This window comes from Coffea eugenioides, chromosome 11 (assembly GCF_003713205.1).
Source record: "Coffea eugenioides isolate CCC68of chromosome 11, Ceug_1.0, whole genome shotgun sequence".
NCBI lineage: Eukaryota > Viridiplantae > Streptophyta > Magnoliopsida > Gentianales > Rubiaceae > Coffea > Coffea eugenioides.
The window spans coordinates 46,394,039-46,419,756 of NC_040045.1; the positions used below are offsets into that span (position 1 = coordinate 46,394,039).

A 25,718-nucleotide genomic window follows, 5' to 3' on the forward strand; every position below is an offset into this window, starting at 1 on the left:
TTGTGAATGTGTTCCTCAACCAAAAAAAAAAAAAAAAAGGCCATTGAAAATGCGTAATCCTTGACCGCAGATGTATTGAAAGGAACTAGCATGCATCGCCGTATAGTTTACTGCTACTAAAAATGATCAGCTGAAGGACTAGAAAGACAGGTGATGGATGCTATAAAAGCCAAAAGGTACTGTCACATTTCTCATTTTTGCGTGGCATGATGTTAATATATGGGTGGACGGGAGAGGGAGGGTCTCGGCCGGGAAAGAATACACCTCAGCGCTCTTTCTTGGATTGGGAAAGAGCTTCAATTTTCAATTCAAACTTTGGATACGGATGAATGGTACATTATGGCATCAGAGAGACGCAACTTGCAGCAGGGCTGGGGAATGGGGAGGAGGGGTTGTTGGGTTGGGGCGGGGGATTATCTCCTCTTGTTGAAGATGGCTCTGTGACACGTTATGGCACTTGGGACGTGTGTTTTTTTTTTTTTTTTTTTTTTTTTTATTGAATCGGAATGTTCAACTTAGATTCCTCCTTCCTTATCATTTGATACAGTCCTTTCTTATTTATTCTTTTTTTTCTTATTATATGTATAATATTTGTGTTTAGGACATGATCAATTATTTTACGAGTAAATTTTATTTTTATTTCCATTAAATGTTTAATTGTGTGCAGCATTCATATGAACAAGATTAGAAGTGAATTGTTTAATTACATAAAAAAAATATTAATATGTGAAGACTATTACCAGGTGAAACTGTTTAAATAAGGAGGAGTTCTTGAATCGAGAGATGTCCGTCTTGAATCAAGATGTTCTTAAATAAGGAGGGGATGCCTGTCTTTATCATCTAACACAGTTCTTTCTTATTTGTTTATTTTTTTTTCTTATGGTACGTATAATTTTTGTTTTTAGGTATAAAAACTTTTTATTCATCTATTTTATAGTTAGTTTACTTTATGCCCGTTTCGAAGCCAGCTACTCATTCAAGGCTGTGCCTTTTTTTTTTTTTTCAAAAATTATATTCAAGCAACATAAAATAAGGAAAATGCTGTCTGCAACAATTTCTTTAGATCAACAAGGGCCATGTGACATGCATGGCCACCTTAGGATGTTCAGCAATTTTTTTTTTTTTCATTATTATAATCACTAGCTTATCTACTCATGTGAAGCCAAACCTGTACGAAGTGGAACACCAAGTCCTGACAATCGTAATTTGTAATATAATATGGATCTTGAGCATTCGCATGTTGTAATGTGAAACAATATACGCCATCTTTAAATTAATTTCGTACAGCTGTTCAGCAAGTACGAATTGTCTAATTAAAAATATTAAACATGATAATAATGGAAAGGGTAAACGGCACGCAAGTCACCAAATTATTGTGAATTTCACGTTTTACTCACTAAACTTTTTGATGTAGTCAAAAATGATCATTCAACTACTAAAATATTCACATTTTTTATCGCGCACAACTCATAAAAACACCTATTTTTGTACTACCAGAAGAATTTTTGGTGGCTTTGCCAGTCGCATTGGACAAATCGTTGATTAAAGTCCCTTTATGAAGGCACAAACCGGAAGAGGGGTAGGAACGGTTGCATGCCAGTTCACAGCTAAGATTTAATCAAAAAATTGTACGATTCAAACTTCATCTTGCCTCTCATTTTTAACAATATAGGTGGGATCCATAAAATTTTGTTCTCACATTATTGAAAGTAAGTTACACCATATGCAAATAGAGTTACGTCGTGTGTAAAATGCACATAATCTTCAGGAACGATTGCTCCTGCAACTGTTCCCGCCCCAGATCGAAACAAACCCACCCGAATGGACCTCCTTATCTTCTTTTTGCTGTAGGACAAGGGCAATAATAAGACGTTGCAGGTTCTCCAATTCACCATCATGTGTAATCGACAAGTAATGATTAATAAAAGACAAGTGAGAAAGACGACCACCATGTCCTAATGAGGTTGAAGGAGTCTTCTGTGTCGCCAAAAAAAAAAAAAAAAAAAGAGTCTTCTCAACTCAACATTATGATCAGCAACATTACTGGACTACATCAACGTGTCACCTTCGCTCAAAGCCATTGTGGAGAATAAAAGTGACAGCCCCCCTAGCCCACCGAGAACATTATGGGATGCATCAAAGGATACGGGTTCGAACGGCTTTCAGAGAAATCGTTCGAATTGTATAAAATATATAGGATATAATTTTAAATGCACACAGTATAATTTATTTTTAATAAATTATTGAAATTATAGAAAAAAATTTTATGAACCCCACGTATAGTATAAAAAATGATATACAAGATATAATACGGATCTTATATTTTTATTTTTTTTTTTGTCAAATATTGGTCATGAACCTTCAAGCGTTCCTATCCTGCACCAAAGATCATCCTATGATATCTTCTAGTTTTGTACTACCAGAATTGCTTTTATGCGAGTGTGTGTGTGTGTGTTTTGCAAATACCCCTTCCGCTGCGGGGCCAACAAGCACTACAAATGTTTGCATCCAAGCATCAATTCAGCTACACCACTCCAGTGGAAAGTTTTGTCATCTTTACGCACATTCTTGAGATACGTTTGATAGACTGCAAGGTAGATTAGTGGGAAGTATATTAAACAAAATTAAAAAAAAAAAAAATCAATTGTCAAATGTTTGATGACACTTTCCCAAATGTTAGTGTTTTGGGACGAAATTGACGTCAAATAAGAGATACTGACAGAACAGATCGCAAAAGGCAGAAATTTCTTTTGTGACACACAAATGGTTGCCATACTCGCACCTATTATTGACGGCGTTGTCCATCATAAAGCTACCCCCCCAAAAGAAAAAAAAACCCTCCAAGAAGTTTGGCCTACGATCAAATCTTTAGTAAACAAAAGCCCTTGCATTCTCCACGTTACATATATTCTTGGCTAGACAACATCAAGCACATGTATGGCAATTGAATCATAGTAAACTCCGACTCCCAGAGTTGGATCGGCAAAAAAAAAAAAAAAAAAAAACGCGTTTCTTTCTGTGTACATACAGGAGTGATAACCGAAAGTCAAAGTTTTGTTTGATACCAAATTTTTGGCAGCAAAGAGGATTTATTTTTGTTTCCTATGACTCTGGTAAATCATTATAGCTGAAATGACTAAGCTATAGACTGTAGAACATAAAATGAGTACTGCATGGTTGTTATTTTGTTGAAGATGGCAAAAACTCCTAGAAGAGAAAATAATTCCGAGAAAGAGGAACAATTTTAGCAGGTGGGCATGTCAGGTTTACACCATCAGCTGTCACTATGTAGGTCTCTGGATCGACTTTGATATCTGGAAGGGCATCATTGAGCTTCATGTCAAGTTTCGTGAGCCTCCGGATGCCGCTTACAGCTTTCACCCTCTTCTTCAGTCCATACTGGTCTTTTACTCCACAATCTAGAGCTGCCTGATTGCCCCAGAACAATATAGGGGTTAACATACATATGACAAAATGGAGTAGACGAAAGATGGTGGTAAAAATATGTACCTTGCTAACAAAAGCAATTGAGTTGTCACTTCCAGCCTTGCCAAATGCTCCAAACATCGGCCTCATCATGACCTGTAACAAGTTCTTGTTAATGCAACAAACAGAACAAGTTCTATCTTGGCGGAGAAACTTGAACAAAATCCCTGCATTAACAAGGCTTTGAAATATATCATGGAAGGGCACTCAAGGTTAATTTGAATTTTCACCGACTAATACTCCTTCAGGCACATAACATGAAAAGTAAATTACTTTATGACGCGTACCAGACATATAGATCTGAAAAGCTAAGACATACATATCAGTACAAAAGATGGTGATGATGTTTACCGGTTCAGGAGTTGGAATGCTGGCATTTGGATCCCCCATATTAGACCAAGCAATTGTGCCACCTTTGATCACCATTTCTGGTTTTGCCCCAAAGAAGGAAGGCTTCCAAACAACAAGGTCAGCAAATTTCCCCACCTGCACCACATTAATATCATCACATTACCAATATCACAAGAATAGAAATGCCGAAACCAAAACATCAAATTGATCAATGAGCTGATATCTTCAAACCACCGACACAGAGATGCACCGCTAGTGGCTCTTGCCAACTTCTGATCAAAGGAAATGCAATTTGTTGCCAACCTTAGGTCTGTTACCATGTTTCCTGTCTGGAAGTTGGTAGGTGATATCCCTCACAACTCGTTAATTACAATGTCTACTGTTTACATTGTAAAGCCTCAAACTGATTTTTCCATAGAAGATCCAATATAGTACAGAACTGCCACAAAAGTTACCTATCAAACTTCCTAATAAATCCTAAGCACATTGCCCTTAGAATCCTGTACCTATGGCAGTTAAAATGAAAAATTTCACACGAAGTGAAATGTCAAAGGCTTGTGATCCTGCAGACAAAAGCCAATTACTGCAGATAACAGATTTTCACCCTCTAAGAGCTTAATGTTTTCCATTGCCTTTAGATTCTCTGTTATATCATTCACTCAAAAGCTCATTAAAAAGCTTAACATTTTTACACTCAACTATTCTACAGAACAGTCACCATACCTCAACTGATCCAACATGCTCAGAAAATCCATTTGCTACCGCAGGATTTATGGTGTATTTGGCGATGTATCTTTTGATCCGCAAATTGTCATTGTTTGATTTGTTACCCTCAAGGGATCCTCTTAATAACTTCATTTTGTGTGCAGTTTGCCATGTCCTGCTAATTACCTGCAAAAAAAGTTTGGCATAAGACAAGCATCAAAACCCAAAAGATGTCTATGGCAAATAAATAGCTAAGGAACTCAATGATGCAGTCTGAGAAAGCTAAGTCTCTGTAGTTAGTCCCAAGCCTAAGTTAAGCTCCTTAAACTGAAGCAATTGCATTTCCACTAAGAAAGAAAAGCTAAAAAGATTTTTCAGCTTTATACTTTTCCTTTGTCTCATGGTTTTTATCTTATCTTCATAACCAAGTGAGAGAGCAAGAAGACTGTATAGGGAGATGATGCATCAATCTTGTAAATTCCAGGCCGGAATTCTGAAAACATCCATGAAAACAGGCTTTCACCAGAGAGTTCAGAGACAGACACACACACACACACATATATGTATACGTACATCATTCATTTTTTATGACGTTACTAAACCCAGATGGCAGTGCTGGTAGCACAATTTTAAATACGAACATATGAGACTAGAAGAAACTGTTAACCTAATTGATGAAATGAGGCACTAGATTATGAGCCCAAGTGTTTATCTTGAGGTGGACGCTTTTACATCAGTTCTAATCAAACAAAAGAGAACACAGATCATATAATGAGAAGGCATTTAATGAATAGAACCGTTAAAAATGTTCAGACTACAATAGGGAGAAGCTGAGTGAGAACCTCAGCTATACGACCCATAGCCTGTGAATCAGATGATATAATGCTAATAGCCCCCATATCATGCAAAATATCTTCCGCAGCTATTGTTTCTGCACGAATTCGTGATTCAGCAAAAGCAACATCCTCTGGAATATCCTTATCAAGGTGATGGCAAACCATCTGTACATAGAACCATTTTTTAGAAATCAATTATGTACTACATCCTTTTCCTGTCAAAGAATCACTCTTTTCAAAGTTTGTTTATATTATTGTTATTTTCCTTACCAGCATATCTAGGTGTTCATCAACAGTATTTGATGTGTAAGGACGTGTTGAATTAGTTGATGAAGGAAGAACATTCTTGACACCACACACTCTGATAATATCAGGCGCATGTCCTCCACCAGCACCTTCACTGCACAAAATCGAGACATCCATAGGTGATTATGCAAAAATGCATTATTTCCTTAATTATTCTTAACTAAAGAGAGCCAATGTGCCCCAATCAGAAGCTTATACCTGTGGTAAGTATGAATTGTTCTATCTTTAAAAGCAGCAATTGAGTGCTCCACAAAACCAGACTCATTCAATGTGTCAGTGTGGATATTCACCTGTCAAGTTGCACAAATAGTGATTAGAAGTACAATAACTAGCCTGAAGAAGAGTCGGTTACCTGAATGTCATGTTGCTCGGCAACAGTCAAACAATTGTCTATTGCAGCAGGAGTAGTTCCCCAATCCTCATGAAGCTTTAAACCCATTGCTCCAGCCTTGATTATTTCATGCAGGCCATCTGCCTTTGCACTATTTCCCTAAAGTTTCAAGACCAAATCATGAAATGAATGAGATAAGCACGAACATTCTCCTACTTGGAACAAGATGACATGCATAATCAATGTGTCATCTGAAGAGTAACTGACAAAGAACACGCACTTTTCCTGTGAAACCAAAATTAAGAGGTAAATCATCTGTTGATTGCAACATTAATTTCATATGTGATGCCGCTGGTGTACAAGTTGTTGCACGCGTCCCATCTGCAGGTCCTGTTCCACCTCCTACCAATGTTGTGATACCTAAAAGCATGGTAGAGAGTAGTACCAAACACATGTTAGAACCATGCTCCTCCTCTCTAAGGACAAAAATGTATAGATGATCTAACTCTATTGAGTTTCGCTTCTCTTAGGACTAGCTTTTAACATTCAGAACAGCAATTATAACAACAGAATATACATAAAGCCGTGGATGCCAATTGCCAAAGCAGTATCTGCATATAATCAAAATCAAATTAAAGCAGATACGATATTACAGAAGACATCGATGTCCAATTTGATACACTTCGACACTGAATGGTAGGTTTGAATAGAAGGTTTAATGTAATGCATGAAAACCTTTGTATTTATGGCAAAAATCCTGATCATTGAACTTGCTTTACTCAATCTACAGTTGCTGCAATTGTCATGATTTTATTGTCAAAGTTAGATAAACACAATAAGTGCACATGATAACAAAGATCCTGTAAACTTTAATTAACAGTAGTGGTGGTAAAAGCAGTCAAGAACATCCTTTCTACACCACCAAGAGAGACAAAGAAGAAAATGAGTTTAATGTTCTTCGATCATGTTAAAAGTATTTATTTCCAGTACCTTATCAGTTGACCAAAATAAAAAGATTAGTTTATCATGGCTTGAAATCAAGTGTAAAGTGCATCACTACTACAAGTGAGCAGATTTTTCTTTTTCTTTTTCTTTTCTTTCTTTTTTTTTATAAAAGGTAAAACAGAATCGTGAACATTTATCTCTCTAACAAGAAAAGAAACTGATTCTCATGGAACTAGAGCAGAAAACGCAACAAAAACAAAATTTCATCAATGATAGTCATAATTTCTTAAGAGCAACATAAACACGTTTTTGTTAAGCACAAGCGACACATCATCATGAATAGAAACGAAGACTTCTCATAACTATGATTTTCTAGGATATTCAATAAGCTCTATGAAAGTTTTCCCAAGTATATTGTGAGAATGTCGCTCCCAAATTTCCAAATGATGAATCCATATATGGAATCTGTTAGTAAGCTACCTTGTAATTGTCATCATTAATCTTAGCTCGTGCATTTACAGAATTTCAAAACTTGGAGAAAATAATCAGGCGGGGGTAGAAAATGTATATTCTCTTACTGACACTTTTTTTACAGCATCCAGAAGAATTATTAGCATAAAGTACCCATCTGGACATTAAAACTTCAGTAATCTACCAGGTGAAACAAGAGGTCTACATCAACTTTATCAAAGGTATTAATATAACAGGCATGAAAAAGCAAAATAAAGTCATAAAACTTTAAGCTGTTTGGCGCTCACATTCATCATCATTTGTTTAATACTGAATTCATCAAAATGAAACAGCTGAATTTGCTTAAAGTTGCATAAATCTTACCACTTGATATTGCCTCAAAAGCCAGCTGAGGGCATATAAAATGCACATGACAATCTATAGCTCCAGCTGTTACAATAAATCCTTCACCAGCAATTACTTCAGTATTAACCTGATCCAACAAAGCAAAATGTTAGAGTCTTCAAACTTAAAAAGGTAATTACACCTTGAACAACACTGCAAAGAGAACAGCTTGAACTCACCCCAATAATCATCTCAGGATACACTCCATGCATGATATCTGGGTTGCCTGCTTTCCCTAGTGATGCTATGAAACCATCTTTAATTCCGATGTCAGCCTTAATAATACCGGAGTAGTCAATAATTACTGCATTTGTTATGACAGTATCCAAACAGTCAATGGCTGCATAACCACAAGCCTGCCCCATTCCATCTCGCAGAACTTTGCCACCACCAAATACACATTCATCACCATAAACAGAAAAATCTCTCTCTATTTCTGCGAATAAATCAGTGTCACCAAGCCTAATTTGATCACCAATTGTGGGCCCATACATATTGGCATAGGTCTCATGTGATAGTTCATAAGAAAAAGGGGATCCTTCTTCAATGACACCTTCACTGCAAAACCAGTTCAATTTTCAAATAAGCCATCTTTACTACTTGTAACAATCTCCACGGATTGCAATTACTCAAATCAAGAAATTCATAAGGAAATGTTATCAGGCATCCTATTCAAGCAGCATAACTCAGGCAAGCAAAATAACTTTGTCCAAAGCAGAGTGATATTTGGAAAGACAAATGAAACTTGGGAAGCTGCCCAGACCTCGAATTTGGTTCTTCAAGATGCTTACATGCTCTCTCTTGTATGGCATCCATCAATGCTGTCATATTGGCATTATGAACTGGACCATCAGCAATTCCATTTCCTCCCCTAATAACTTGTTTACCTTCTATTCTGACAAGGGTAACAGTTTTTGTGTCTCCTGGCTAGCAAAGTAGAATACTTTTTGTTATAAACTTGCTAATTTTGGACACAAGTTTCAAAAATGACACAAATTACATGACAATCAGCATTACACACACGAGAAACATGATGACAATAATGAATGCATAAAGATGAATAAACAGAAGAATATACAAGCGGAAAGAAGTTCTCCACAAATCATTGGCACAAATACAGTCATTAAAGATTGAAAACAAGAACTGCTCTCCATCATGTGCCTGATTGAGAAATGAAGCAAATAACTCTTGCTTAGCAGCATAGACAGGTCTCACTATATATCAAGAAGCACTAATTTGAAGTCAATCATAGAAAGTCAATCTTAAGGTAGCTTTAAGAAAACCATGTGGAGTTCCTGACCCTCTGAAAATAACACTTTTTATGTAGACTAGATATCAGCCATGGGGCTTACTCATATCAAAGATTAACATTTGTGCTTGTAGAGTCTCATGCTGCAACTTCAATGGAAATATCAGAAACAGTCATTTCAATTCTAACAGAGTCAAAACATTTAACCTCAAATCTAGTAGCGGTCCCTGCTGGTATATTCAACCGCATTGCATAGGCTTTCATTCGGTCGAAAACCAAATAGGGGTTTGCCTCAATAAAGTGATAGTGGCTTCCAACCTGGAAATTCAAGAACCATCAACATTGTCAATATTTCTTCATTAACTTCAAGTGTCATTGCAACACTCTAGCAGCATTTCTTGCTATAGAAAGAAAAGCTTAAAGTAATGAAGACATGATGTTGAAGGATAGATATGGTCACATCATCCATACAATAGCTAGAAATTCTCCAGAGATTGGGTATGTATGTATGTATGTATCTATATATATATATATATATATGCTTAAGCCAACACCTGAATCGGCCTGTCTCCAGTGTTAGTGACTTGAAGCTTAACTGCTCTCCTCCCGGGGTTGAGTGTAATCGATCCACCTCCAAAGATGATCTCACCAGGGATTTTACCAGCTTCTACAGGAGGAAACTTGTCCAATGAAGGGACTGCAAAATAGCACCTTTTAAAACAATGACCCCCACAAAGAAGATAGTTCATAAAAAAATATTTTCTATCAATAGTAAGATGGAAAATACAAGACTAATAAAACTTGTGTTAATAGCATGCAAAGGACTTGTGTGAAATTTAAGCAACAGATAAAGCTGCCCGACATTATACAAGTGCAACTCATGGAGGAATTCCATGATCAAATCTCAGTTGCAGATTTTTAACTTCATGTATCATGAAATATATCTTGATAGTGTTCACTTCCAAATTAAGCTGTTTTACAGGAGAGGGCTTTACCAACAAAGATATTAGATAAAGATATGATTGAGTATTCAAATTTGTAACATTCACAAGGAACTCCCCATGATTCATGCAATGTAATCACCTGGAAGAAAGGAACCATATAATGCAAGTTCCAGATTTCCATTTTCGGACACTATGGGATCGTGAATGGTGATTAGTTTTGTTCCGTCAGGAAAGGTTCCCTCAACCTGTACTTGCATTTACAAGGAGGTTATGATTCAGAAAAAAAATTTTGCAGTCATTGACCAGGAAAGGACAACCATCAACATCACTTCAGAATCTACAAGATCCACTTACCTGTACAGTGTTCAAGAGATGAGGAACAGCTGGAAGAACTTGCCTCCTGCCAAATTGAGCAGAAAATAAATAATGCAACTATTTGCTTCATGATTCTTGTCAAGAGTGGAAAACATTGGTATAAGTTTTCAGCATTGATGATACATAATGTTCTACATAAGCAAAAGCATACAAATGAAACTGTTCCATATATTCAGTCGAATATAGGCCTGTAGCCAGGATGGAAATGTGCATAATGTGAGTCATAAAAAGAAGCTATCTTTTTGTATGACTCATAATTTGCACTTGTAAATGATCATCCAAGCAAGCAACAGAACAAGGGGTAGGAATTGTGTAGACAAAACAAACAAAGTGATGAGTACCAGATTTCCTGGCTACCTTCCTAAGAACTGTCTTCCAAGGTCCATCAATTCAGCCACACTCTTCTCACCATCACGCACCAACTCGAGAATCTATTCAACCACAGCAATGGGTATAGAATTCAAAATAACTAAATAAAACAACAAGAATAGTCATGACAGCACAAACTATAATTGGAGTGATAACACAAGAAGCAGCTTTACAAATCTCACAGCTCAAACATTAGTGCGACCTCGCACAGATATAACTTTTTTTTAATGAAAACAAAAACAGGAAGCCTAAGGCTTTAGGCACTCCCATGTTATCGTTATAACAACAAAATTAGCTCATTGGTAAACAGGTAAGCTGAATACAAAAAGGTATTACAAATAATGTATTTATTACAGCGTTACATTTCACATTTCACAATTTAAATAGTGCCTACAATCGATTCTGACAAATAAGAAATCCCAAAAAAATACATTAAAACAGGGTCAAGATTGGAGTGGCCTTAAAGTGGAAAGTCCAAAGCAATTTGCTGAACACATGACATGCAAATGAAGAATAAATGGAAGAAGGGTTGGGCTGGGCTGGGGAGAATGAAATGGAAATACCTGAGCAGCGATGAGAGCAACGGCTTCGGTGTAATTAAGCCTCTGGCCCCTAGCCAAACGCTTCTGGGCAAGCTGCCCTGCATTGTGGAGCATCAACTTGTCCATCTCTCTGGGCACCAGCTTCATCTTTTCCGTAGTCCCGCCCCGACCTTGCTTTCAAATTTAACAACAACTAAGACGACCCCACAAGGTTCAAGCTTTCTATTTGTCTGACAGAATCCTTATCAGGAAAAAGAAAAAGAATTTGGGCGAGCCACAACTGCACAAGTCAACTGGCCTGGTTCTGCTTACTTGATTCTCGGATGATTTTGTATATGCGATACAAGTCTACAACCAACAATGAAAAAGCAAAGTGATCGATAGTGGATCAGTGATGCCACTGGGCACAAATCACAATGGCCTCGTACGGCGTCGTATTTAACCACAGGGCTATCCTCTCTGCTTCTCTTTCTGTCTGATGCATGGGTTCTTCCTTCAGTTCGCTTGGGTGCGTGGGTTGGGACTTGGGACAGGGAATATACACTCAAACGATTCTATGGTGGCTCCCAGTGGATCCAGTAGAACACATAAGCGGAAACCAGAAAAGGCCAAAAGGTACAGGGCAAAAAAGGAAGGCGTGATATTTAATTGACGCCCGAAATATCACGCCTTCAGTTGCCCAGCCATGGTGGTCATTCCAATTTCCATGCTTGTTTACTCTTCCGCAGCTGATTATAATTTATAACTATTAAGTTTACCTTGTTGTATTAATTAGTCTTTCATATGTGACAATTGCTAAAAACATGAAAGTGAGCAAAGGCCCGAACTAATTTGTTGAGGATTGGACTTCTTCTTGATCTAAATTAGTTGAAGAATGAGTCACTCACAGCAGAATATGTAGCATACACTCAGAAAAAAAAAAATTTAATTGCAGGAATCCTTTGTCATTAAAACCCTTTTCAACATTACTTTTCTGTCAATAATGTAGACAATAACATAATTGATGTAGACACTAATACAGTAAGAGTAAATCTTATATATACTGACAGTGCATACACTATCATCGTTGGATCCATGACACATATGCAAAAATTAAATTTCAAATTTAAATTTTGTGTAGTTGTCATTCATCCAATGTTGATAGTGTATACATTGTCAGTGTACGAAAGATTAATCCATATAGTAAATGTAGACAGTAACACATCAAAATAAAATTTTTTTTTTTTTTAAAAAAAACACAACGAATTTTTTGAGCTGGTACCCTGCCATGCATATTCAGATGGAAGATTGCCCTCGACAACGGCTATCAGCATCAGGTTCGGCGCGGCCAAAATGAAATTGGCGTCGCAAATATGTCTTCTTGGGTTCTCAGATTCCAAGCGATGTGCATTACGCCATGAATTTCTAGCAGTCAACAGAGATTCCTCAATAATTAATTAGAAGAATATCTATCTAAATAAATGCTCATCTGCAGAGTTTGTAGTCTATGATCCGTAACATGCCAAATTACCACACGCTCTGATCGATCCCATACTTGGATCGCATCCACCCATACTATAGTGCATGGCTGCGACATTGATGTCAGATGAGATTGTGGGCTATGATAGATACCTTGTAAAATGAAAATTGTGTTCAATTGTTGAATGCTACATACAGTAATTTGTTTGAGTTTCGTGCTCTAGAAAGAATAATAATAGTTCAAGATAGAAACTTGCAACTTTTTTTTCTTCTTAGCCGGAGCCCAGAAACTTGCAGGTTGATACGAGCTATTACTAGCTACAAGTTGAAAGTAATTAAAGGAGGGTTACCCAAATGCAAGTCAATGCAGCTGGTTAGCCATTCTTTGCCTCACTCTTATAACTTGCTCTCAATTTAATAATTGCAATGCATGTGAAGCTGGTTCTCGCTGCCCAGATCTACTACTCATTGGAAGTTCTGACCATGCGAATCACAGACCAAGCATATGGAAAGATAATCAAGTTGTAGCAGAATAACAAGATTCGTTGAGAGAGAACTTAGTCAAATATAATTACTAATAAGGAGAGCAGCTGAAGAAATGACTTTTCGAGAATTATCTACAAGAAGGAATCGGGTGAAGATGAAGGTGAGCCCAACGATCATAAGAGCAGCAGATCTTCACAAATCAATTGTGCTATAACATTTAATCCAGGACTGGGAATTGCAATTTTCTTTTTTCTTTTTTTTTTTAAAAAAAAAAGCAGCAGACTGGGAATTGCTTGGTTGCTCCAACTTTGAAAAAAATTCCACAATAGCCTATCAACTTTGCTCCAAAATTTCCATATATATATATATATATATATATTGCAATCCATCCATAACAACATGAAAGGTATTGGATTAGTCCAAATATAGGAATAGATAGCACTAGCAAAATAAAGAACTTTCTTCAAGATTCTGTATCTAACTAAAACAAAGCAAGACATTCACTTGTGATCTGATTGCTAATTCTAACTTTGTAAGAAATTAATTATCTAAACTTAAAAGACGTTTAACTGTCTTGATCCACCCAAGAGCTTGGGTTTGCCACTGCCAATACATAGCAGCACTTTGCATCAAAAGTGACAGGCGATGTCAAAGCGTTTGGCATTACATCATTGAATTATTTAGCTAGTTACTGATGTTTCCTGCAATGGTCAAGTTCACACGTTTTATGAAATCATAAAAAGAGGAAAAGGGCTCCTACCAAAAACAAGAAAGCGGAAAAAAAAATAATGATAATAGGAGGAGGAAAAGGTCCAAAGGGGCGTGTGTTTGAGTTCTGAAAGATGTAATCTACAGCTAAATACAATTTGTCAACAATACAAGTTTGTATCATTTCTTTCATCGTTTTCACTTCGACAGCAGAATTTCTTATGTTATCTGCAAGCCTTTTTATCGTACGTGTGATAAAATTATTTGGAAGTTGGATGAACAAAGAAGCTTGCAGGCCAAATCCGGCAAAATTCGATCAGGAGCAACCGTACTTTGTGTCCATACTCCATAGTAAGCAACTAGCTACCTTTGTTGTGCCAGCTAGCGGCCGATTTCTAGTGCCTGATGAGGGAAGTACGGGTGTTGACATATGGTCTTATACCATGAGTCTATTATGCTATTCACAAAAGACAGAAGAAAAGTTAACCTTCTCCAAGAAACTAATAATGTGTCAAAGATTACTTTAATATTCGTCACTTTAAGGTTTTAACCACTCCATGTCATAACAATCGGTACTTTATTACTCTATTGGTGATTAATTACAAAATATTCATTTTGGATTTTTTCTCAAAGAGATTCAATCCATTCCTTTGCTCTTTGTATAAGTTTCAATAGTATTGTACAAGTTATTGAGGATGTGTTTTCTTAAAAGTTGCAGGTACAAAATGCACTCTTTAATTTGTCTAGACATCTATTCCTTAAAAAATGCATTAGGCGAATGTGGTTTTTAAAACTTTCACTATTCGAGAACCTTTTTTGAAAAACTATCGATCACCATTTGATCATTTCATCGTCACCAATGACGAATTTAGAAACAAGAGAGTATCCAACCACTCAGCTTATTTCTAATCTCTAAGGGGCTATTTAGTAGGCCATGTTTTTAATAGAAAAAAAATTTTCAAAAATTTTTCTCCAACTTTTACTACAGAAACTTGTAAAAACACCTTCTAAATTTTATAAAAATGTACCCTAAAATATCCAAAAGATACACACCCATTTTTCTGTTCTACCATTATTTTTCCTAACCAATTCCACTTCCACTTCCACCTCCACCTACCTTCATCCCCTCCTCACATAACCATCATTGCTGTCATCGCCACCTTCTTTCTTTCTTTTTTACTTTCTCCCTCCCTCTACTTTTCCACTCCTCATTCTTCTCTCTTCTTCCTCTATCACCCCCTTTTCACCTCTCCCTTCACCCCTACCCTCCTTTCTAACTCCCCATTTAATCACATGACCAGAGAGGAAGAGGGAGAGGAGGAAAGGAATGGGTGAAGGAAGAAGGGAGGGAGGAAGTGGCGAGAGAAGGAAAAGGTTAAAGCGAGAGAAAGGGAAAGCGAGAGAAAGGGAGAGAGAGAGAGAGAGCTAGGAACGACGGTCGTGAAGTTTTTGATCGACGGTGATTGAAGTAGTGATAGTGATAAAAAAGGAAGAAGAAGAGAGGAAATAAGAATAAAAAAATTCAATTTATTCACAAAAGTTTTTCTACAAATTCTATAGTAAGTTTTAATAAAATTTTGTAGAATCGTCTAAAAAATATGCTATCCAAACAGATCATAGATAAGAAGCAATAATGTGCAAAGAAGGTGTACTTACTACTTGCTCATTTGCTAATTAGACAAAACGAAAAATACAATTCTAATTAAAACTTTTTCCTTGTATTTAGAACTAATTTTCCAATCTAAGCTCTCCAATTTTTCTTTCTTTTTCTTTTCTTTGTTATTCAAACTCAACTTTACTAAGTTGCTTCGACTAGGAGGACAATTGGACTTGTATTCTCAAGCTCGCACAACAATGATGCTCAATATTGTGGGTATCACTTGCATTTATTATATATATTCATGGATCATAAAAGCCTCTTTGTATTCTTCGATTGATTTAAATATATATTCAAAAAATTTGCAGCTACAATCACAGCTAACAAATTCCATCATGAACTTTTCCATGCATAGCTAACCGTCTTTTTCAACTGGCTGTGCTAAATTATTTAATAGGCTTTTTCATCAAGAATAAAAAGACACTTAATATTTTGTTGTATATAGTCCTTCTGTCATGGTCTCATGTGACAATTAAACCATAACATGAATGAATAGGACTGCGATGTGAAAAGTATATCGAAATTAATTTACTTCCAACAATATCAAAATGGTTGTGAGATTTATGCCGAAAATTTATTCTCAGGGGTACCTAAAAGTCTATGTATTTTTAGCTGAAACCTCTAAACAATACCAATCCATTTCCTCCCTTTCTTTTTAGATTTAAGACATGGTTACTCTTGACACCATATACTACATTATTAATAAGATAAGATTTGTCCAAAAAAATTGAGGAAAAATCATAGGTATATTACTCTACTATATACTCCTTGATTTTCTTAGACGTGGGAAAAAAATCCAAAAGGGGAATAAAGAAGAAGAAAAAGAAAAGAATTGTACTAGTATAAATTAGTAATGCCCGAAGTGGGTCCCACAACATTGACATCTTCTTTTAGGACAAAATGGAGGACCTGGTCAAAAACCCATAGTTTTAACCACAGTTAAACTTGCTCCAGGCAATAAATAAAAAGCCTTCACTTCACATCACATCCCCTCCATTTCTCCCCTGCAGGCTGCAACGACCAATTTCCCCTCACGCTTCACTCACTCCTCACTTAGCACATCTTCCAAACTTCAATGCCACCACAATATTAGCACCTGTTTGGTTTTTTGTTGGGTAAATTTACTTTTCCACCATCCAGAGAGATCGTGGAGATGACGGTGTTCACCTCCACTAACGCAGCCGGCGGGTACATGGCGGGAAAGCAAGTGTTTCCGGTGGAGTACGAAGCAGAGTCGCTCTCTCAGCGGCTGGTCGACGCGGCTCACGCCAACGACTTGAAGCCGGCTTCGGAGTTAATATCTAACCCCTTCGTTGACGTTAATCACATGGGAACAGTTTTGTTGAAGGCTAGAAAAACCGAGGTGGTGTTGCATGACGAGGATGCCTGCGAAGTCCGCGTCGAGTTCGAGGAGTTTAAGACTGAGGTCACGGCGTTGTTCCTAGCAGCTCATAACGGAAATGTCGCACTCGTCCGAAAATTACTGGTTAGTCAACGTCTTTACTGTTTAGTTAGAGCTATTTATTTTCTCTTTCTTTCTTTCTTTTGTTTTGGCGTGATCTCGTAGAATATATGACTTGTATAAGAGTTTAGTTTAGCCTTGGTTTTTTTCTTTTTTTTTTTTGGGGGGGGGGAAGAGGGGGGGGGGGGGTGGGGGTTCCTTCTATTTCTCTTCCATAATCATTTTATTGTGAATGTGAGGATTTTGTTGATAGTTTGGGTTTTGCGATTGAGGAAATTAATGTTTAAAGTAGGGGTTCGCCGGTGTGTTTTTTGAGAAGTCAACGTGGATTCGAATCACTATGACCTGTTTCGGTATTGGTTTCCCTGAAATTCTTCAACTTGTGGATTTTCTACGAGTTTTGTTAATATTTGGTACTTTTGAGTGTTTAAAGAATTTTTGAACTAAATATTTGCTTCTTACATCATCCTGTTTGCTTTTTAGATAATTTGAATTTGAAATCCGGGGCTCAATTAGTGTAACGGGTGGACAGTCTTAACGCTTGATTTGGAATGAAAAGAGAATTTATCTAAATGAATTAATTTAGTCAACCTGGTCGTTTGTCTTGGAGCTGCTGGGTGAAATGATGAAGGATGCAACGTTTTTTTGTTTCCTTTTTCAGAATTTTTTTAGCTCTTATTCTCCTTCAACGTGGAATTTGCATCATAAGATGGTATAACTCTCTCCATTTACTTTCTTTTACTAATTGAATTAATTAAAGTGATTTTCCATTAGGATGTAGATATGACGATGCATTTTGACAATATACCTTCCCAATTCATTTTTGTGGTCACAAGTCTTGTCTGCCCTCTATAATTTGCAAACTAGGAATTCTGAGCAAATAAATAGGCCCAAAGAGTGTAACAGTCATGGATCCCTTTAATTTAGGCCTTTTAAGTTTTTTGTCTTTGTATTACTTGAGACATCTGAGTGAAGGTGCCAGAAACCATAAACAATGGGCAGCATGAAACGTTGGTCTGTGAATGAATGAGTTATTAATGTTGGTATGTTAACCTGTTATTTTAACAGTGCATTGTTGTTTTCTGTGGACAGAGTGCTGGAGCTGACGTGAATCAAAAAATGTTTCGAGGCTATGCCACAACAGCAGCTGCAAGAGAGGGCCATATTGAGATTTTGAAGATGTTAATTAGTGGGGGAGCAGCTCAATCTGCATGCGAAGAGGCTCTGTTGGAGGCATGCTACCTGGGGCGGGCCAGACCAGCTGAGCTTCTCATGGCCTCTGATATGGTCCGCCCACATGTTGCTGTACACGCCCTTGTCACTGCATCTTTTAGAGGGTTTAAAGACTTTGTGGACACACTTCTCAAGGTACTTGATGGTAGCAGCCAACCTTTCTTAGTCATCTGGGGACATCCTATTTGATTGCTTTTTGATGATAAGCTGACAGATCACTGAATTTAGTGATTGATTATGGTTACAGTTAGTTTCATATAGCTAGTATCTCATTCGTGATGAATTTGCTTATACTTTGACGATATCCAGGCGTGATGAATTTGCTTAGTTCATGTTGCACCGTCCTTGGAAATATAGGACGATAATGTTGGAACTGGTAGAATGTTGAAACCACTTGTTCTTGCCTCTTTCACACTCTCAAATAACAACCTTTTGAATTGATGACAGTGTGGTGTGGACTGTAATGCCACAGCCAGGGTGCTGCTTCAATCTTCCAAGCCATCTCTTCATGCCAATTTTGACTGTAACTCTCTGGCTGCTGCCATTCTTGGTAGGCAAATTTCTGTTGTTCGGCTGCTGTTACAGGTAATGATGTTGCTGCAGTGTCATAAAGATACCATAGTAGGGCTTGTATGTCTTATCAATTGGGTCTTCAACTTCAAGGGTGAACGGTTATGCTTGCCTGATGCATGCAACCCATATTAGGCTCAATTTTTATGGATCACACGTTTTAGGTGCTCACAAGACCTGTTATTTCACAGCCACAGTGTGGTTATGTTCTGAAGTGCAGACTCTATGTTGTAGGTTGGTGCCAGAACAGATATCACGGTCAGGCTGGGAGCTTGGTCATGGGACGCTGCCACTGGAGAACAGTTCCGAGTAGGTGCAGGTCTGGCTGAGCCTTACCATGTAACGTGGTGTGCAGTGGAGTTCTTTGAATCCAGCGGTGCCATACTGAGGATGCTCCTCCAGCACCTTTCTCCTAATATTCCCCATTTAGGGAGGACAATCATCCACCACGCGATTCTCTGTGGAAATGCCAGAGCAGTTGAGGTGCTTTTAGCTTGTGGTGCTGATGCAGAATTCCCAGTCAAAACTAAACAAACAGCGCACCGTCCCATACATATGGCATCAGAACATGGGTTGGCCGGAGCTCTTCACCACCTTATTAATGCCGGCTGTGATCTGAACTCTCTCACAGAATCCGGTGAGACTGCACTGATGATTAGTGCTAGATGCAAGCAAGAGGAGTGCCTAAAACTTCTTACTGCAGCTGGTGCAGACTTTGGTTTGTCCAACATCGCTGGGCAGTGTGCCAAGTCAATTGCTGGATCAGTACGGTGGGCATATGGCTTCGAGCGAGCAGTTTTAGATGTTATTCGAGATGGGAAGAATGCTCGATCTAGCAATGCTGCAATTTTTTCTTCCTTAATATTTGTTACCCAAGCAAATGATATCGAGGCCTTGAAGAAACTTCTCAAGCAACCGGAGATAAATCTCGACGAGCAAGATGAAAATGGATTCTCAGCAGTCATGGTTGTGGCGGCGGGTGGTAATGTGGAGGCTTTTAGGTTGCTTGTTCATGCCGGAGCTGATGTAAATTTGGCTAACAACTATGGCGAAACCGCTATTACTTTGGCTGAAAAACACCAGAACAGTGATGCATTTGAAAAAGTAATGCTGAACTTCTTGCGTGCCAAGGGAGACAACAGCTACGGTGGATCTTCAACTCTACACCGTGCGGCACATAATGGCGACCTCAATCTGGTGCAAGCTTTGATAAACGAAGGATATGACGTCAATCTTTCTGATTGCGATGGATACACCCCACTGATGTTAGCAGCTAGGGCCGGAAACAAGAGCATGTGCGAGCTTTTGATATCTCGTGGTGCTAGATGTGACATTAAGAATGCAAAGCTTGAGACTGCACTCTCACTTGCCAGAGAGAACGGTGGTGGAAAAGACGCTGAAGCTGTGATACTGGATGAACTAGCTCGAACGCTCGTGGTAGGAGGAGCTCAAGTGAAGAAGCACATAAAGCAAGGCAAAGGAAGTCCCCATGGCAAGGTACTAAAGATGGTTGGAGCTACTGGTGAGCTGAGGTGGGGAAAATCTAGGAAGAGAAACGTGATATGCCGCGGGGCAGAGGTTGGTGCGAGCGCGACGTTCCGGTGGAACAGACGAAAGAAGCTCGATGCCGATGAGCCGGGAGTTTTCCGGGTAAAAACCACAAAGAACAAGGAAGTGCATTTTGTGTGCGAGGGTGGACTTGAAATGGCAGAGCTGTGGGTGAGGGGAATTAGGCTTGTGACAAGGGAAGCTATTTTTGGCAAATAAAAAAACCTCTGGTGATTCATAGCTGCGCCTGCACCCGTTCCATTTTTTGGTTCACGTACATATATATAGTAACTACCATAACAGAAGAGATGTTGCATAAAATCATCGGGTAGTAGTAGTAGTACCTAGTACGCTGTGCCTGTGCTGTCCAGCTAATTAATCCTGCGAATGCGTCGTTGATTTGTCTTTCCTCCAGCTTCCGCCCTTTCTTTTCAATTACTGTGTATTATAATTATTGAAATTTCCCACTTTCTCCATCCTGTCCTACTCCTTCCCATCACATTTCCGGTCAGAGAATGCAAGTTGGGTTATAATTATATTAGTATTTATTATATCGGCTAATCAACAATTAGTATCATCTTCCAAGAGACAAAAGGAAAGAAGAGCTCGTCAAATGTCTCTGAACCTACCTGATTAATGGTAGATAGTGTGAAAAAGAATTTCACCTCAAGCGATAAGGAGATTTTTAGACCTTTGCAATAATGCTACTGATAAGTTTAACTCCACTATTCCGTTTCCCCTGAAAAAAAACACAAACTAAAGACGTGACTCTTTAAGTCATTGAATGGACCTGAAATTTCTATTTTAGTTACTTGCAGATTGTAATTTAAGAGAAACTGTAGGAGTAATTTATTTGTTTTCTACGTATATATATATATATATATTTATTTATATTGAAAGGAAAGAGTCCTTTTCGTTTGCACAAATGAACTTCTACATGGAATGTGAATGTGATGACACATTTTGTCCGTCACTTGGTTTATCGTAAATCATTTACGTAATAAAAATTTCGTCTCATCATGGATTATGAATTCTCAGTGGATTTTTTTTTTTATCGATACATAGACTATTCTACATTAGGAGTAAGGGAGGATCTGAAGAGGCCCAAAAATAATTCGAAAAAGACTAAACCACCACTGAACCAAACGAGTGCACTACGCATCTGTCTGATTTTTTTTTTTTTAAACAGAATCATGTAATGTCGCAATCGGTGGAAGTCAAGCTTCAATGCTTTAATGCTTTCTCGGTGGATCCTTCTGCAATCAAGGTACCCTTCTTTTTTTTAATATATATATATATATATATATATAAATAAATAAAAAAAGAAAAGAAAAATTGGAGCAAGCCTGAATCCTCCTGACGCCAGTCGGTTTGGGTCGTCGGAGCAACCAACCAAACATTAGTGCTATACCTACGCTCAATTGGGTTTGCTGCACTTCGTATGGGCCTCAAAATAATCCAATTTTTACATGGGTGCCCACTTCACCTATTCAACTAAAAGCCCCATAAGAAATGCCCGATCTAATTAGTCTCCACGTACCCGATCCGATTGTCACAAGGCCTGCACTTAATCTCCACCGTCAGATTTTACCAGAGGCACATCCTAACCGTCACCAAGCTCTCCACATCAGTTTTCTTCGCATTCATCTCTCGACGGATTTTCACTCATCAAATCACCGGTACCTCAATTTAGAGCACCAAAGCCAGCTCAGAATCATCCTTCATAGTGCAGCTCCGAAGCTCTTATGGTACGCATCTCCATATCGCCATTACTCAAATACTTTCGTTTGAACTGATTCTCTGTTTCTTTTCAAATGTTGAATTTGTTGGTAGATCCATGAGAAAGGAAATCTTAGTTTTTTTTTTTCCCTTTGGGTTACTTTTTAAGGATAAGGAGTTTTAGGGTGTTAATTTGAGGAGGACTTACTTATATACAGTTGAAAATTCGAGACTGGGTTTTGTGATTAGAATGTCGAATTTATCTGTTAAGATACTGATAAGCCCTAGGGATCAATTTCACATTTCCGGTTATTCTATTGACTTTTGGGTGGATTTTTTTAAATTTAATCGACTTTGGGTACCGCTTTTGGCGAAATTAGAAAAAGATTGTTTTTTTTTTCTCTTGAACAAAGGGACAAACTGACCATCGAGCTCTCGTGGTTTTTGCTTATTTATTTTTCTTTTTTCTCTTTAGGAGTTAATAGCTGTACCTGCTTAGTGGAACTGTATTTTTAGGTATTCAAGCTTTGCATCTTAAGTTCTCTCTTTCTCTCTCTTTCTCTCTCTCTTTTTGGTTTAAGAATTTGTTCACTGGTAAAAAAGGTTGGACTTTTGGGTGGAGCGGAATGCATGTAAGTGGTTCATCAATTGATGATCGATTTTCTTCAGTCGAGGACTGTAATTGAGTAGACTACCATTTTGTTCAGTGGGCATATTCTTCCTCCCATTTTGCTTTAGTGTAACCTCAGCATGTGTCGACATAGATTTAAAAAGGACCAACAAATAATGCAATGTCAAGTGGAGAAAGGGAAAGAGAGAAGAAAAAAAGACCAAAGGCCTGCTGTCATACATGGTCAGAATGATTGATAATAAGAGAAAGATGTGGATGTCAGGCAAATTTTTAACCTGGATTTTGCTTGTAACTTCTTGCGTAGGCACCCATAAAGGGCATCCTTTCTTCACAAGGGATATCTTTGGTCAAGCAGTCTGAGCATTGGGTCCTGGGCAGTAGATTATTCAGCACTCAGGCTGCATCAACTGCTAGCACCCCACAGCCTCCCCCTCCTCCCCCACCTCCTGAGAAAACCCACTTTGGTGGCCTCAAAGATGAGGATCGCATTTTTACAAATGTATATGGTTTGCATGACCCTTTTCTCAAGGGTGCTATGAAACGAGGAGACTGGCATAGAACAAAAGACCTGGTACTCAAGGGTGCTGATTGGATTGTCAATGAAATGAAGAAATCTGGTCTTCGTGGGCGTGGTGGTGCTGGGTTTCCCTCTGGTCTTAAATGGTCCTTCATGCCAAAGGTGTCTGATGGTCGTCCCTCCTATCTTGTTGTCAATGCTGATGAGAGTGAACCTGGAACCTGTAAAGATAGGGAGATAATGCGCCATGATCCACACAAACTATTAGAAGGTTGTTTAATTGCTGGAGTGGGTATGAGAGCTACTGCTGCCTATATTTACATCAGGGGTGAGTATGTCAATGAGCGGAAAAATCTGGAGAAAGCCAGAAGAGAAGCTTATGAAGCTGGCTTATTAGGAAAAAATGCATGTGGGTCTGGTTATGACTTCGATGTACATATCCACTTCGGAGCTGGTGCTTATATTTGTGGTGAGGAGACAGCTCTTCTAGAGAGCCTCGAGGGCAAACAAGGAAAACCCAGATTGAAGCCTCCTTTTCCTGCTAATTCCGGGCTGTATGGGTGTCCCAGTACCGTCACAAATGTGGAAACAGTAGCTGTTTCACCTACCATTTTGAGGCGGGGCCCCGAGTGGTTCGCTAGTTTTGGTAGGAAAAACAATTCTGGAACAAAACTTTTTTGCATCTCAGGGCATGTGAACAAGCCTTGCACAGTCGAGGAGGAGATGAGTATACCATTAAAGGAACTTATAGAGAGGCACTGTGGTGGTGTTCGCGGTGGATGGGACAATTTACTTGCTATTATCCCAGGAGGTTCATCTGTCCCATTGATACCCAAGCATATATGTGAGGATGTGCTAATGGACTTTGATGCACTTAAAGCTGTACAGTCAGGGTTGGGGACTGCTGCCGTGATTGTGATGGATAAGTCAACGGATGTTGTAGACGCAATTGCAAGGCTCTCTTACTTCTACAAGCATGAGAGTTGTGGCCAGTGCACGCCATGCAGGGAAGGTACAGGGTGGCTTTGGATGATCATGGAAAGATTGAAGGTGGGGAATGCAAAACTGGAAGAGATTGACATGCTTCAAGAGGTGACGAAACAGATTGAAGGGCACACGATTTGTGCATTGGGTGATGCCGCTGCTTGGCCAGTCCAGGGTCTGATCAGGCACTTCAGACCGGAGCTCGAGAGGAGGATCAGAGAACGGGCAGAGAGGGAGCTACAACAGGCTGCCGCTGCTTGATACTTCTGTGCAGGTTGGTTCTGATTTTCTTTTCCTTCCTTTTCTCTTTTCAGGTTTTTGGGAGGTATTAGGATTGATTACAGTAGTTAGTTTAACTTTTTTTCCTTGTTGATGTCATATTCGGAAGTGATGCACAATTGGTTGAGGATCTCATTTCTGGTTTAGGCAATCTTACCATCATGTGGGTTCTTTTTGGTTTGGTTTTTTTTGGTATGTGAGGATCAATATAGTATTAACTAGTTAGAAGACTTGGGGATTAATGTGGAGTACTGGTTTATTCTAGAGCAAGCACAGGTACTCCAGAAAACAAGCTAAAGATCTAATCTGATTTTGAGTAGCACCAAGGCATTGCATTTTGGTGCACTGCTTCCTCTTGCCTGTTTTTCTAATTTGACTGGGCCATCCCTACCTCTTTGTGTTCTTTTTGTTCTGCGTTTAGCTTGCTTTTCTTTTGTACGACGAATTGACAGTTTAGTGCATTCAATTTCTCTCCGCCTTTTGCTGACAGCTTTTGATGTGGAAGTCATTCTTGGTTTTTTATGTGCAGGTGAGGACTTATCCTGCTAGGGGGCTATGTAATAAACAATTCGAGACTTTTGAAGAATGTATGGACATGCAAGCGAGTCTTCTGTCTGTCCAGCAGAGCAGCAAGTCAAATTTTTATGCTTGTATCAGACTGAATTGCTCCCTACTTATATGTTTTTTTTTTTTTTAAGTGCTGACTGGATACAAGTTGGGTTCTAAGATCATCTTATCATGGTTTTGAAGATTCAGAAACCTGATAGTATATGGTTTTTGTCAATAAACTAAACATTGTTTGAATGTTTTCAGAGACTGTATTGGTGGGAAAGTTAAAGGAGAGTTGAAGGTTTTGATTCATATCATGATGATATACACCTTAGTTGTTTTTGTACGTTAACTCTCTTATGTTGCACTGTTTGCCGAAACATCTAATACGGAAACCCGGGATTCCTTTCGCTGTTCGCGAGAGAAGAGTGATCTGTTAGGCTGTTTCATCTGGAATTCCCAGACTCAGACCTCTCTTACTTTCCTAGGGTATCAGTGAAGTTTTTTGCCGTGTAATTTTCGTTATATAAACTGCGGGATAACGGATTTTCCCCTGAGAACCTAATCATCCAAGTTCAAACTGTGCAAAAGACGATGTATTGTGATTTTTTTAATTAATTGTT

At 38.4% G+C, this 25,718-nt stretch overlaps 3 protein-coding genes across 4 annotated transcripts; 2 read left to right on the plus strand and 1 right to left on the minus strand.

Moving 5' to 3' along the window:
- Positions 1–3,033: 3,033 nt before the first annotated feature.
- LOC113753573 (urease) lies at positions 3,034–11,779 on the minus strand. The gene is made up of 18 exons (XM_027297761.1): positions 11,316–11,779; positions 10,741–10,814; positions 10,363–10,408; positions 10,148–10,253; positions 9,619–9,761; positions 9,272–9,382; positions 8,579–8,742; positions 7,995–8,373; positions 7,795–7,903; positions 6,296–6,435; positions 6,037–6,174; positions 5,883–5,974; positions 5,649–5,778; positions 5,385–5,543; positions 4,561–4,728; positions 3,838–3,972; positions 3,511–3,582; positions 3,034–3,429 (listed from the first exon to the last, which is right to left on the minus strand). Exons 1-18 carry the CDS (start codon positions 11,439–11,441, stop codon positions 3,208–3,210), a joined length of 2,514 nt encoding a protein of 837 aa, XP_027153562.1. The 5' UTR covers positions 11,442–11,779; the 3' UTR covers positions 3,034–3,207.
- Positions 11,780–16,628: 4,849 nt separating this feature from the next.
- On the plus strand, positions 16,629–20,821 carry LOC113751391 (ankyrin-3-like). Of its 2 annotated transcripts, none has more exons than XM_027295398.1 (4): positions 16,629–17,089; positions 18,158–18,433; positions 18,746–18,883; positions 19,103–20,821. In XM_027295398.1, exons 1-4 carry the CDS (start codon positions 16,757–16,759, stop codon positions 20,633–20,635), a joined length of 2,280 nt encoding a protein of 759 aa, XP_027151199.1. In that variant the 5' UTR covers positions 16,629–16,756; the 3' UTR covers positions 20,636–20,821. The 2 variants fall into 2 exon arrangements, with proteins under 2 accessions (XP_027151199.1, XP_027151200.1); XM_027295399.1 differs by lacking the exon at positions 16,629–17,089 and adding an exon at positions 17,338–17,418.
- A 1,237-nt stretch (positions 20,822–22,058) lies between these two features.
- On the plus strand, positions 22,059–25,445 carry LOC113751759 (NADH dehydrogenase [ubiquinone] flavoprotein 1, mitochondrial). Its single transcript, XM_027295878.1, has 3 exons — positions 22,059–22,164; positions 23,071–24,541; positions 25,076–25,445. The coding sequence occupies exons 1-2, from the start codon at positions 22,162–22,164 to the stop codon at positions 24,526–24,528; spliced, it is 1,461 nt and encodes a 486-aa protein (XP_027151679.1). The 5' UTR covers positions 22,059–22,161; the 3' UTR covers positions 24,529–24,541; positions 25,076–25,445.
- The last annotated feature ends 273 nt before the right edge of the window (positions 25,446–25,718 follow it).

Coding starts and splice junctions, on each gene's coding strand:
- LOC113753573 (XM_027297761.1), bottom strand. CDS start 11,441: ATGAAGCTGGTGCCCAGAGAGATGGACAAGTTGATGCTCCACAATGCA. Junction 9,383..9,618: donor CTGGAGACAGGCCGATTCAG/GTGTTGGCTTAA, acceptor TTGAATTTCCAG/GTTGGAAGCCACTATCACTT. Junction 3,430..3,510: donor CAATTGCTTTTGTTAGCAAG/GTACATATTTTT, acceptor TGGGGCAATCAG/GCAGCTCTAGATTGTGGAGT.
- LOC113751391 (XM_027295398.1), top strand. CDS start 16,757: ATGACGGTGTTCACCTCCACTAACGCAGCCGGCGGGTACATGGCGGGA. Junction 17,090..18,157: donor CACTCGTCCGAAAATTACTG/GTTAGTCAACGT, acceptor TTCTGTGGACAG/AGTGCTGGAGCTGACGTGAA. Junction 18,884..19,102: donor TTGTTCGGCTGCTGTTACAG/GTAATGATGTTG, acceptor TCTATGTTGTAG/GTTGGTGCCAGAACAGATAT.